General features: G+C 44.0%; 2 protein-coding genes across 6 annotated transcripts in view; one reads left to right on the forward strand and one right to left on the reverse strand.

Annotated features, from left to right (window-relative positions):
• LOC100744736 (elongation factor-like GTPase 1) overlaps positions 1-12,611 on the forward strand; it is a 30,194-nt gene that overhangs the window by 3,788 nt on the left and 13,795 nt on the right. For 3 of the 4 annotated variants that reach the window (XM_033322193.1, XM_003491541.4, XM_012388705.3), the window contains 2 exons: positions 54-179; positions 410-561. The exons of the other annotated variant lie outside the window; for it this stretch is intronic. In XM_033322193.1, the coding sequence (XP_033178084.1) occupies positions 54-179; positions 410-561 (278 nt within the window). The remainder of the gene's footprint in view (positions 1-53; positions 180-409; positions 562-12,611) is intronic. 4 annotated transcript variants of the gene reach the window in all.
• The window catches only part of LOC100745101 (mucin-5AC), a 12,345-nt gene continuing 1,293 nt past the window's right edge, over positions 1,560-12,611 (reverse strand). Inside the window, exons 1-6 of one of the 2 annotated variants that reach the window (XM_012388711.3) lie at positions 11,199-12,306; positions 7,284-8,121; positions 3,456-3,710; positions 2,389-2,539; positions 2,149-2,271; positions 1,560-2,023 (exon numbers count right to left, since the gene is read on the reverse strand). In XM_012388711.3, the coding sequence (XP_012244134.1) occupies positions 1,905-2,023; positions 2,149-2,271; positions 2,389-2,539; positions 3,456-3,710; positions 7,284-8,036 (1,401 nt within the window). In that variant the 5' untranslated portion in view covers positions 8,037-8,121; positions 11,199-12,306 and the 3' untranslated portion in view covers positions 1,560-1,904. Of the gene's footprint in view, positions 2,024-2,148; positions 2,272-2,388; positions 2,540-3,455; positions 3,711-7,283; positions 8,122-11,198; positions 12,307-12,611 lie in introns of those variants that run through there. The other variant, XM_033322207.1, reaches the window with a different exon arrangement.

The raw sequence follows: 12,611 nt of genomic DNA on the forward strand, positions 1-12,611 counted from the left end.
TTCAAATAAATATAATTAATATTATTATCGTTAATATTATCTACCATGTTTAGTTACGAGAGCAGCATGGTCAATGGTTTCCAACTAGCAACGCTCGCCGGACCTCTCTGCGAAGAGCCTATGATGGGTGTCTGTTTCGTCGTGAAAAAGTGGGAAATTAATAATCAAGATTCACAAAGGTATATCGCTTCATAAAGCTTGATATTGCGTATTAAACCCGACGTATTACCCGAATGAACGAACTAAACGAAATTAACGCTTCAATTTCACAAGCATCATCGTCTCTTTCCTCGCGCCGTTCTTTTCTCGCCTTTCACGCTTGCATTTTCCTTGCGTAGTTACGTTTCAACGTCTCTAATCAGCTAATAAAATCGAATATCGTTTGAAAAATAAAAACCTGTGTTATTAGCGAAAATGGCAGCCAGAATCAAGGACACATGGATGGCGGTCATTTGATGTCAGCATGCAAAGAAGCTTGCCGTCGTGCGTTTAATTCGAGACACCCTCGATTAGTTACTCCGATGTATAGCTGCAGCGTCCTAGTCAATTCGGACGTACTGGGTAAGTTTGATTTCGTTTTCATTTAACGATAAGTGGGTGGATGAAGTAGGCTGGATGAAATGGAAAGACGAGTGTCGTAATTACGTTGATTCGGATATATCGTCGAATTTTCGTATCGTCGCTTAAAATACTTTCGTTTCGACCGTCCGTCGCAACGACTCTTCTCAACTTTTCGGGTATACGGTCGTTTATACGGTGGTTGCAAAATGTCAGGATGGTTTAACGAGGTGTCGACACTTCAAAGTCTTTCTTCAAAGAGACAAGAATTTTTTTAAAAAAACACCCAAACAGATTACACGTTGAATGACACACACACATACACACGTGCAAGGGATTAGGTAAAAAACGAATAACAGAATATTTTACTATCAAAAAATCTGGCTTGTATGTTTCTGGTTTCTGTATGATTTCAAACGAAATAATTAATTCGGCACGATCTCTTTCACGACTTCTTTCTCAACGCGAATTCACCAAAGTACGATTCGCGCGATCGCAATCTGTATAGTAGGACATAATATTTTTTAATTTAACACGATGCGCTTCTTCTCGTAGGATTTAGAAAGAGAGACGGCGATGAGGTTCGTTCGCAACGTTGTTACGATATTTTTGATACCGCGTAATCTGTAATCGATACTTGTATTCGCGAGTCTATCTTACAGAATTGCGTAACATATTAACGATACAATGATTCTGCGAGCGCAAGAATTTTGACAGCTAGTAAAATACTTGTAGTTGCCTTTTTCATTAATTTTACCGCAGATTCGCCATAGATGGAGACGATAGTATTCGTACGATTAATTCGTTATTCTAATCGGATAAACGGACAACCACCTATAATTTTCTGCTCGTCGTACGATACGTTTGACGTTATAATAAATGACGGAATAAAGAAGGTAGTAATGTAAGTAAACGATCGAATTCGTTTAAGGATTTAAGGAAAGAGAGTGACACGTTGAGCGACGACGATACTAGGAATGAAATATTTTACGCTGATCACGTTCGATCGTTATGTAGAATCACGTCGTGTAGTCCAAATTATAACAGACAAATCTACGAAAGAATACAATTACACGCGTTGTCGTTGTTTCAAAGTGTCGGACTCGATGTTATAAACGTGCCTCGGTAGGGATAGATATACATATACATCTAGATACGTATGATATATATAAATAAACGTAAGAAACGGACGAATCGATAAATAAATTGAGGGCGAAGCGAAGCAGAGAGAGAGAGAGAGAGAGAGAGAAAGAGAGAGACGCTTATAACGAATAAATAGAAGGATACGCCGCTAAGCATAGTGTCACTGATCGTATCGTCGAAAGTTGTTTGTTCGATCAACGAATCTAGTCCCAAACAGCTATATCCATAAGTTGTTGTACCTTGTACCATGGAAAGTTTAATCGTTCGTTCGTGTTTTCTCTGTCATTGTGAGAATCTTGGGTCATTTCTCGTTGGTGACGATCTGCAAGGAATAAACAGTCAGACAAAAATCGTGTTAATCGTGGATGATTGGAGCCAGCCAGATATTTTCAATATTCTATGGAGATCTATGGAGATCATCTATGGAGATTTTGATAGAGCAAATACCTGAAAGAGCGCGAGTATACCGCAGTTGTCGACCTTTCCGATTTCCTTGCACGCACATCATACCGTAAACCCGAATCCCTGGTACACTGGCGTATGTTGGTTGATCGTGACTCATAGGACCCTCTACAACATACGACGTAATTAACGATCCATAGGAAGCGTATAAGACGTATAGACAGTCGAACTCGAACAGTTGCGTTTCTAACACGATTATGCCGCTTTTCGCATTTACGTACGTACCCAATATGTTGGCATCGGGACAACGACATATCACGAGGTAATGAGACTTTCCCGTTCGCACGTTTTGTAGCGCGAGAAGAGACCAGTCCCTCGGTATTCTACATTCGCGCATTTCCGCCACTGGTTCGCACGTTTTCACCAACGTTAGGGCCTAAAAATCGGTTAACTTTAGATCAGCGTGCCATCCACGTTTATCCCTTTCCACGTTACGTCTATACGTACAAGTATGCACGCGTTCACTACGAATATTTCTATATATTTGCCATCGTTTATTAGTTGCTTGGTGTCGTCGAATAATTTCCTCTCAAATAGAAAAATCGTTATTACGGTGGCTGAAAGCGAACGATCGTCGTTTCTTGCATTCTCACCGTGTTCTCTGGCCCGGCAAGCTTTTGCCGTCGCGTCGATCTGCGATCGCGTTTTCTCTCGTATCGCCGATACTTTCGTCGTTTGCTTACGATCGCGTACAATTTGCTTCCAGCCAATGTAACGGACCACGCGTACCATACTCTTTAGATCTTTGAATTTTTAACGTCCTATATGAATCGATGAGATACTGTTAACCGATAACAAAGCGAGAAAGTATTTGTACGCGCAATGTTGATTTATCGAAGAAAGGCAAATAATGGGAGATTGTCAGTTGCTTTCGCACCGAAACACCTAGGCGAGGTTTTCTCGTCTTACGATCGATATAACGATCCTATGCTGTCGCATTTTTACTATTACGCTATTATTATACTATTTATTTTACTCAATCGTCGGCGGTAAATCGGTTACTTTTCGTATTTTTGCCTATATTACGACGACAAGTAGGTATAACGCGCTTAGAAAATACGATAGGTTTGCGAACGCGAACAATACGATTCGAAATATCGAATCGATTTCCTCCGTTCCGTTACGTCGCGTTACGTTACGTTAAGCGGAACGAGAAGCGTTAACGAGAAGCGTAACGAGAAGCGTAACGAGAAGCGTAACGAGAAGAAGAAGCATCTGACTGGAGAGAAGGTACGCGTAGCAGGCACGGGAATAAAGGACTGGTAAAGCGGATAGAAGGCGAGGCGACTAACCTTGGTTCGAGGGTCGGTGACCAGCTCCGTAGTGTGGAGATCGTCGCTGTCGAGAGAGGCGCTGCAAGGGTCGCGGTATCTTCCTGGACAAGCGCACAGAGGCTGGGTAAAGTTGAGTCTAACGTAAACTGCGTTGCAAACCTGCTGAACAGCGCATTCTGGTAACAAGTAGATGTGCTGATTATGCGGATAGTAATGATACTTGGTTGGTTTTGCGAGAGCTGCGCTCGCACCCTCCGGTAGTCGTACTCCTGTCTGCAAATCGATCAAATAACCAGCGCTTTTATTTCCGCTTCTTTCGTTCGTGCCTTCTTTCGCTTACTCCTCGAGTCGCTACGCCCTACTCTATGCATACGTCGCGTGCTAACACTCGTCGTTCGAGTACTTTCAACTTTGCAAATACCTAGCGTTAATCGCGTGTTTAGCGTGTAACAATCGCGCAGACGTGTAAAAGGGGTAAAAGAGGAGAAGAAAAGAGAAGGAAAGGACGCGACCGCGCTAAGAGCGTGGAACGCGGCGGTTAAATAAGAAAACGAAAGAAACGAAATCTAATTTTGCCGAGTCGTGAATCCACGATCGTGATTCTTGGTGGTTCTCGTGAACCACAAACTTGCCGGTTCCATTAGGAGTAACGCGATAATATTACTACAGCTACCTATACAACTGCAGGAACACCGAGTCAGAGTCAGTGCCCGTGCCAATTTCAACGTCGATTTTCTATTTGCCAACTTCGAAGAATCTCTTCAACGCGCTTCGAACAATTGGTTTTACGTTACGAATAAACAGCCACAGCTGTGAATTCAACGACAGCTATCGTCGCTCTTTCCTTTTCTTTCCTTACAAAGTTCCGCTCTAGCCGTGTTCAGAGTGCACATGCTAAACGAAAACCGTAATCGTATTTTCATCGTTACGTTCGATTAGCCGGGGTGGTGCCCTGTCCGCTAATCGGTCGTACGATCGATAGTTGACATTTTCCCTGTGCTACAGTCGCTGGCACGGTATACTTTCGTGATCGACGTGCTAATCGTAATTCCGTTGATCAAAGTTTCCGTTGGTCTACCCTAGATTCCATCGAATCGGATCGGTTTCTCGTCACCGTGACAAGTCCGTTTTATTTCCCATATCGTCAAAGTTTAATCGTTCGTTCGTTCGATCCCACCGCTATCGTATCGCGATCGTTCTCGTTCGACGATTACAGCCAGATCGATAGAAACGGTCCGCTCCTACGTAAGTATCCGCTCGGGCACAAGATCGCGCGAACGTAACGCGTAACATTCAACGACCAGTGTAGTAACGCCATTCGATTCTCCGCATTTATCTAACCTCTTCTTGCTCTTTTCCTTTTCAATGTTTTCTGCTTCTTTTGCTACCGTCACGTTCCACTACCGATATTAACATCGGCCGATCCACTAGCGCGTCACGGTCATGAACACTCGCCCTCCTTTTCAAACGCTAAAGCGAGCAATACGATTCGCGTGACAATTTAGTAAAAAAACTTCAACAGTGCTCGATTCAGCGAATATTCGAGTCGAACAAATCGAAACACGGTAGACTGGTAGACTTGGAACCTATGGAACTATACCTGTGTTACAATACTACGATCAAAATCTCCTTCTTCTTCCTACGTTCTACGTATTATACGTTCTACGTTCTACGTAATGCTTAAGCCACGAGCGACTCGAACCGATTCCGAACCCTCGCCTACGTTTCCTTTTCTTTTATTTTTCATGTTTTATTCGCCCTCTCGCATCGATCGTTTACGTTTGCCGCTGATTTATCCTATATATCTCAGTTATCTTTCTTCCCGTCGATTCTTTTATTACCATTACGCGCAACGAATTTTGAACAATTGCCAAATGTTCGGACAATCGGAACGAAAGACGACCGAGCTTGCCGATTAAAAGCAGAATGGATTGTCCGCTCTCGCAACTCGTTCCTCTTTCTTCGATACGTTACCATTTAGAAAAGAAAGATGAAAGGAAAAACGCGAAAGAAATTAAGGAGAAGGAGAAGCACGTTTCAAACGATTCAACATTTACTACTTCGCTACGCGGAAACGGAAATTGTTGTTGCATTTACGATGGATGTTGTTACTTGCTCCGTACTACACGACTTTAGCGTGTTACCTCTAGCGCTTCGATGACGTTTGCGTTAACAAACCGAGCCCTTCTTATCGACTACACGCACGCACGTGTATCCACGTGCGAACATACAACAAACTGGCAAGTAGACAGTCGTTGGTACCCTTGGCATCCGGAATTTCGCGTCGGTTGCACTTTCCTCTTCCATCTCCTTCTTATTTACAAAGCAAAACTTAGCTGGCACGAGTAATCGTCAGTCGCCTAGGTAAAACGCAACTCTTACGATGCAACGTGACAGACAGAACCGTTTTGCATCCGATCCGACCTTTCCATCGTGTCGGATATCTATCGGTAACTGTAATTCGTGGGATGTAAACGAGTTTCATAGGTAATCGTTTGCCGAGTGAAGCGACGCCTATTAAAATAATTACCGGATGACCGGATTGATCGACGATCAAGACGATCAAGATGCATCGAGACGAGAAGGGATAGAGGATAGTAGCGAAAAAGTGAAAGAAGAAACGCAGCGAAACCATGGAAATTGCTGTAAAATAGCCTGGTAATTCTCGGAAAGAACAAGGAAACAGGCGGAAAAGAAAGAAATTTCTCGTCCACTTTACTATTTATCGATCGTTTCTCTCCAACAAATAGCACCTCTCTCTCTCTCTCTGCCTTTGTTAATGCGTTAAGCACCGTGCGGTAAATTTGCGCTCGAGTCTTGCCAACGTTCGGTAATAGCGAGTCGTGAAAAGTTCAACACGAGACGACCCCTTTTTTACGTTTCCGATCTTCCAACCTAACCCCAACCAGGCGAAATTGCGAAAAGTATAATTTTCCCATGTTCTCCTTTACTACGTGGTATCGTTGTTTCAGTGTGCCCGTCACACAGCGCGTTTTTACCGAGGCTTTGTACGACTCGATACGGTAATCCAACTGTCATCTATCGTCCGTTGACGTCCGACGAAAATTCTACTTTTTACTCGATACGGACTGCGTGAGCCGGTGTATTAGCAAACCAAGATACCATCGTGCCCGTATCGTTCGGCCGATCGCGTTGTTATACCAGATCGAGATCGTACGAAACACGGCTTATTTTTATCAAGCCGAGCGTATGCACGATTTAGCTGGAACGCATCTTTAACCGTGCAACCTAACCGCTTTATAGCAGCGTACTTACGGTACTAACATAGTTATGTATATACGTAGCTTAAACAGTTATACTTTGCACGTGGAACGCTCCGCGAACACAATCTGTTGCGTTTAAAATTATACCAAGCAAGTAGGTAATATGGCTGATTTGAAACGTTTTCTTTCACGTTTCTGTGAACCACGATCGATTCTTTCGGCCTTGCTGCTTCGATTAATCTCGCCAAAATATCTCGTGTATCGCCTTCGTCGCCTCTCTAACGCCTATCACCTTTTTACCGCACTCTTTACCGCCAAGTGCAGATCGCAGTGCAGATCGATAAAACTGGAGGATAACACGAGCAACGCTATATACATTTTACAGCTGGTTGCTGGTTTTCTACTTGCGAATACGAAGCATGGAACTCGTGTGCCGCGATATCGAGATATTTTTACCATACTCTACCGATTTTCAAGCCATTTGCCGCGTCAGAGCCATCGCAAAATCAAAGTCGTTTTAGGCTTTCCAGCGTTGCTGCGCGCGAATACGCGTCTTTCCTAACAAAGTGCCGCTTCTCTCTCGTTATCTTCGTTAGTTTGTCAGAAAGTGGCGTTTACTTACCTCGGTCAGACTGGTGTAGTTTGTCGTCAGCTTAATTTGAGGGCGAATTTTTCCGGGTGATTCTCGCGTCTCCTTCGACCAAGCCGTAGCAGGAGTAGTAACGAATTCGTTCGAGTTCGTGGTGGACTTTTTCGAGGAAGATAGCAAGGTAGCCGTATCTCGATTGGTAGCGATGGTTCTCGAAGAAGCTTCTGTAGGAAACACGCTCAAACTGGTATTAGAAGCGCTGGTATTTAACGCGATTCTCGTGGTCATGGTCGTTCCGCGGTTGCTCGTCGTTGCTGAACTAAATTCTGTTTTGCTAATTGGCGACGACGAAGAACCGCTCGTTGGGGACGACTCTGTCATTGCCGCGAGAGGATGATCCGTCCAAGCGGATGTCGATGTCGATGTCGATGTCGATACGGACGCGGTTGATGGCGATGACGGTAAGGACGATGCGAGCACCGCGTTGCTCTCGATAGTAGCTGAAATTCCGAGAGGAAGGGGTTTCGATAGAGTAACGCTGTCCACGTCGTTGTTACCGGTAATCTTGGTATCGTTGTTAACGTCGATGCTGTTCTCATCGATGTTCCTACTACCGTTCGGCATAATTGCCGAATCGTTAGATCCGCCCTCCCTCGAATGCAACGACGTCGTCTTGCTTTGCTTCGTCTTGCCCGCATTCTTCGAATTTGCTTGCAATTGCGCCGGTAAAGCTATACATCCAACCGCCAATGCAAGCAACCATATCGCACCTTGGATCGGCTTCATTTCGTTTCGGTGTCTCCGATATCGATCGAATAGATAGAAAAATCAAAGAAAGCGATTCTCTTTCGTGATTTTCTTCTGCTATCTCCTAAAAATAAAGAGATCGCGATTAGCAATGAACGCGATGCGTCGTCTCTCTCTCTCTCTCTCTCTGTCTATTTGTCTATCTATCTATCCATCTATCTATTTATCTATCTTTATCTCTCTCGCCAAGTTGTTTCCTAACTTTGTTTTCTAACAAGTACACTCGTCCAATTACTCGATAACCGTATACTGATCGAGTTAATGGGCAAGCGGCGAAATTTGCCACTTCTATTTCCTATGGTGTTGGCGTTTCATCGTTACGACGGGCGTTAACGAACGCACGAATCAGAGATGCAAATTTTTAAAAAGCCAGATATTCCCATTTCTCACGCTTCTCGCCTAGCTTTCACGATACGGTGAGAACATCGGTTCGTTTCCTTAAGCGAAAAGAACAAAACGTTGGAAAGAGCGTAGAAGAAGGGAAGAAAGTGAGAAAAGTAAGAAGAAGAAGGAAGATGACAAACGTACGGAGAGAAAGTTGAAGCTCCCTTAACGGTATCTTCCTCGGTAGATTTACGCGTATCGGTATTTTTCTCGGCAGATTTACGTATATCGGTATTTTTCTTCCTAGATTTACGTACATCGGTATTTTCCTCGGCAGATTTACGTGTATCGGTGGCAAGGCAATATACAGAGGAAACGCAACGTAACGTTACGCATTTGCTTTCTTATGTCGTACATACGTACGTGTGCGTGTTCTCCCTCCCTCTTCGTTGTTTTTCTCTGGTAGGCAAATTTTTCTCCTGCTTTCATCTTTTCGCCGCACTTTTTATCTTTAAAATCGTTCGATCGAGCTTCGCGATTCCGACGCGGGACGAAACGCGGCAAACAGCATATGTGAGCGTACGTACGGCAAATACGTGCATAAATACGTTACGTTAATACGCGTTATTTATTATTTACGGGAATCGGTCTTTGTCCGTTTATGAGATCAAGTTGACGATCCGGTTAGACGTTGCATCGCCGTTAGCAGCTAAAACGCGTGGCTACGGGGTGTCGCGGTGGGTAATTATAGCTCGATACGATTCACCACGCGGATGCGGTGAAATCAGGTTAGCGTCTGTTACGTTTCTCGCGAGCCGTTATCTCTCATTGCGTGTTCAAGGCCGCGGCATGCAACAACCGCTAAAATTCAACGAGGCGGCTAACCTAACTATTTAACATATTACGTATATAATAATATGGTATATCACGTATAGAGAGTGCGTCGCGCAATTGCCAATTCGCCGAGAGATAGGAAAGTATCTATAGTAACCGTGTAGTATCTGTTTGCCTATTGCTTCGCTTTCTTTGCAAGTGTAACGATGCGCTCGAAAAATACAAACGTACTCTTTCCATCCAACGCGTTATTGTTATTCCCATCGACTCGTGGAAACATTCCGCGCGAAAAGTCGCTATATCGCTTTTAAAAATCCAATTTTAACCAGCCACCGCTTTAAATCGTCGGTAAAGCTGTTCGATATATATATATATATATATATATATATATATATATATATATCAATGTCACGTGTTTCGTAAACGTAGAGAAATGAGTTGATACAAATAAAAGAGAAAAAAATGCAATTGCATTCAAAAGAAAAGGTGCATCGTTGCACTTGCAGAGAAAGTAAAGTTTCTCTCCCTATCTCTTACCAAATTCTAGATATTGCCAACCAGTGCCGATCGTCTGACGTACCCTCGCTGCCTCGTTTGTTTATGATTTTTCATTTTTCATTTCCCATTTTCCACTTCTTTTAAACGCGTTAAGACGGTGATATTTTTCCTTGTGTAAATTTCAAGACACTACCACGGCTCGCACCGCGACCTAAATTCAATTAAACGGTTGGAAAGCTTGGCCTCTGTCTCCATTATTTCTCTACGTTTTAAAAATCCTCTACGTCAAATACGATCGCTCGATCGTCTGCTTTTCTCGGATATTACCTCGGCTACCTTCCAATCTATCTTATCTAATGGGACTCGCGTTAGAGCACTTGCACGTAGATACGATTTACCTTTAATTAGCCAGCTTCGGTTGACGATCAAATTAACGATACGTTTAAACAAAGTCGTATCTGTACGATAAAAGTAAAAAATTATTATTTTCACGATATTACGGATAATCTCGTTGGTTGTTGTCTCGCGATTCGCCACTCGCCACACACGACACACGACACACGTGACGAACGATACGCGTCGCAGACCTGTCCAAATCATTAATCGCAAATTCCTCGCAAACCAAATTGTTCGTTTTTCCAAATACAACGAAGCGTGTCTGTTGACATATACGTGCGTGTATATACGTATGTCTGGCAAGTTGCACCAGCAGCGCAACTCTCTCTCTCTCTCTCTCTCTCTCTCTCTCTCTCGCACACACACTCTCTCTCTCTCTCTCTCTCTCTCTCTCTCTCTCTCTCTCTCTCTCTCTCTCTCTCTCTCTCTCTCTCTCTCTCTCTCTCTCTCTCTCTCTCTCTCTCTCTCTCTCTCTCTCTCTCTCTCTCTCTCTCTCTCTCTCTCTCTCTCTCTCTCTCTCTCTCTCTCTCTCTCTCTCTCTCTCTCTCTCTCTCTCTCTCTCTCTCTCTCTCTCTCTCTCTCTCTCTCTCTCTCTCTCTCTCTCTCTCTCTCTCTCTCTCTCTCTCTCTCTCTCTCTCTCTCTCTCTCTCTCTCTCTCTCTCTCTCTCTCTCTCTCTCTCTCTCTCTCTCTCTCTCTCTCTCTCTCTCTCTCTCTCTCTCTCTCTCTCTCTCTCTCTCTCTCTCTCTCTCTCTCTCTCTCTCTCTCTCTCTCTCGCACACACATTCTCTTCCTGATCAAATGTTTTAACGATAATTACACGTGGAATACAAAGGGGAAATATCGGTGAGAATTCGGGGCTGCATTTCGAAAAGGTTACTTTCGACCCGTCAAACGCGTACTTTTCCGATTGAGATCATCTTGCTTTCATTCTCTTCCGTCCACGAAAATCCAACAAACGAACGGATGATCGCATTCTGTCGTTACGATCTCGCGATCGTTGACAGCGAGAAAATGGCTAATCGAATGGAATACGCGTAATCACGGTACGGTAACGATCGAATATCAAGAATAAATATCCCTGAACTCACCCTCCACATCCAAGCACGACCTCGATTTCGACCAAGATCTTGATGTTGATCTGGGTCTCGACCTCGACCCCGACCCCCAGCCCAACCTCGATCTAGTCTTGACGATTTCGATTCTTCGCAGCTTGATCCGTTATAACAGCGTTAGAACAGCCACGATCTTTCTTCCTGAGAAATATTCGAAAATATCCGCGATACAAACGTTATACCGGATCCTGGTGAAAGAGTGGATCTCGATCGATTCTCCTTCGATTCGACGCAACGTGTCTCCCCCTCTCTCTCTCTTTCTCTCTCCCTCTCTCTCTCTTTTTCTCTCTCTCTCTCTCTCTCTTTCTCTCTCTCTCTTTCTTTCTCTCTCTCTCTCTCTTTCCGCGAATCCCACCGTCTCTCAGTCTTCCGCGCCAATAAATACAATAATTAATTAATCGATCAATCAATCAATATTTAATAATTAAAATAAATAAAAAGCAAGTAAGTAATTAGCTTTCGTTAAGCGAATTTGGTCTCTCCTTGGTGCGGTTGCCATTCTATGTCTCTCTCTCTCTCTCTCTCTCTCTCTCACTCTTTCTCTCTTTATTGCTTCGTTCTCCACTTTTCTGTATCCCTTTCTCGCATAATACACTCTCATAGACACACTCTCTCTTTCTCACGGCCTCTCTTTTCTGTGCCCATTCACGCTCTCGTTCGTCACTTCTCCCTTTCGATCCTATGAGTCTCTCTCTCTTTCTTTCTCTCTCTCTCTCTCTCTCTCTCTCTCTCTCTCTCTCTCTCTCTCTCTCTCTATCCCTCGGTAGAGTCCAGACAGAATCAAACGACGGCGTTGCTGAAATTTTTACGCATGATCGAATGCGTTATTCGAATTAATTTCACCGAATTTCGGGGGAGAAAGAACGTGCGAACGTGCGAAGGGAACTTGTTCGGACAAGCAAGAGAACACCGCGCTTGGACGCGTTTCAGAGTTCCGAATAAGACTGTGAGCCTCGTAGGAGACACGCTGCCTATGAGTCCCGGCTAGTCCCACTTACCAACCAACCAGAGACCCCTCGACTATGCGTGGAATTCTAAGCTGCATCTCCGCCAATCCTCTACCTTCCTTTGCTCCTCCATCGACGCATCTACCTACACACTACCTATCCGCTGAATACTCGCATCCTACCCATGTATACACGGCTTTCATTCTCGTGAACAGAGTGTGCCAAAACGGACAACCGAGAATCGCGTATCATTACAGCAAAATATTACAAGATATCCGTGACAGCGTGAAAATTCGATGGTTCGACGAAATAAATTTACCCGAACTTGCTTATTATGATATTATTGTATTATAAGGAAATCTTCTTCCTTTCCATTTTTATCTTCTTCTTCTCCATTCTCCTTCTTTCCCGCATCCACGTCTCCCCTATACCCCCCCCCCCC

The sequence above is a fragment of the Bombus impatiens genome, unplaced genomic scaffold (genome assembly GCF_000188095.3).
Source record: "Bombus impatiens unplaced genomic scaffold, BIMP_2.2 scf_0581, whole genome shotgun sequence".
Classification (NCBI taxonomy): domain Eukaryota; kingdom Metazoa; phylum Arthropoda; class Insecta; order Hymenoptera; family Apidae; genus Bombus; species Bombus impatiens.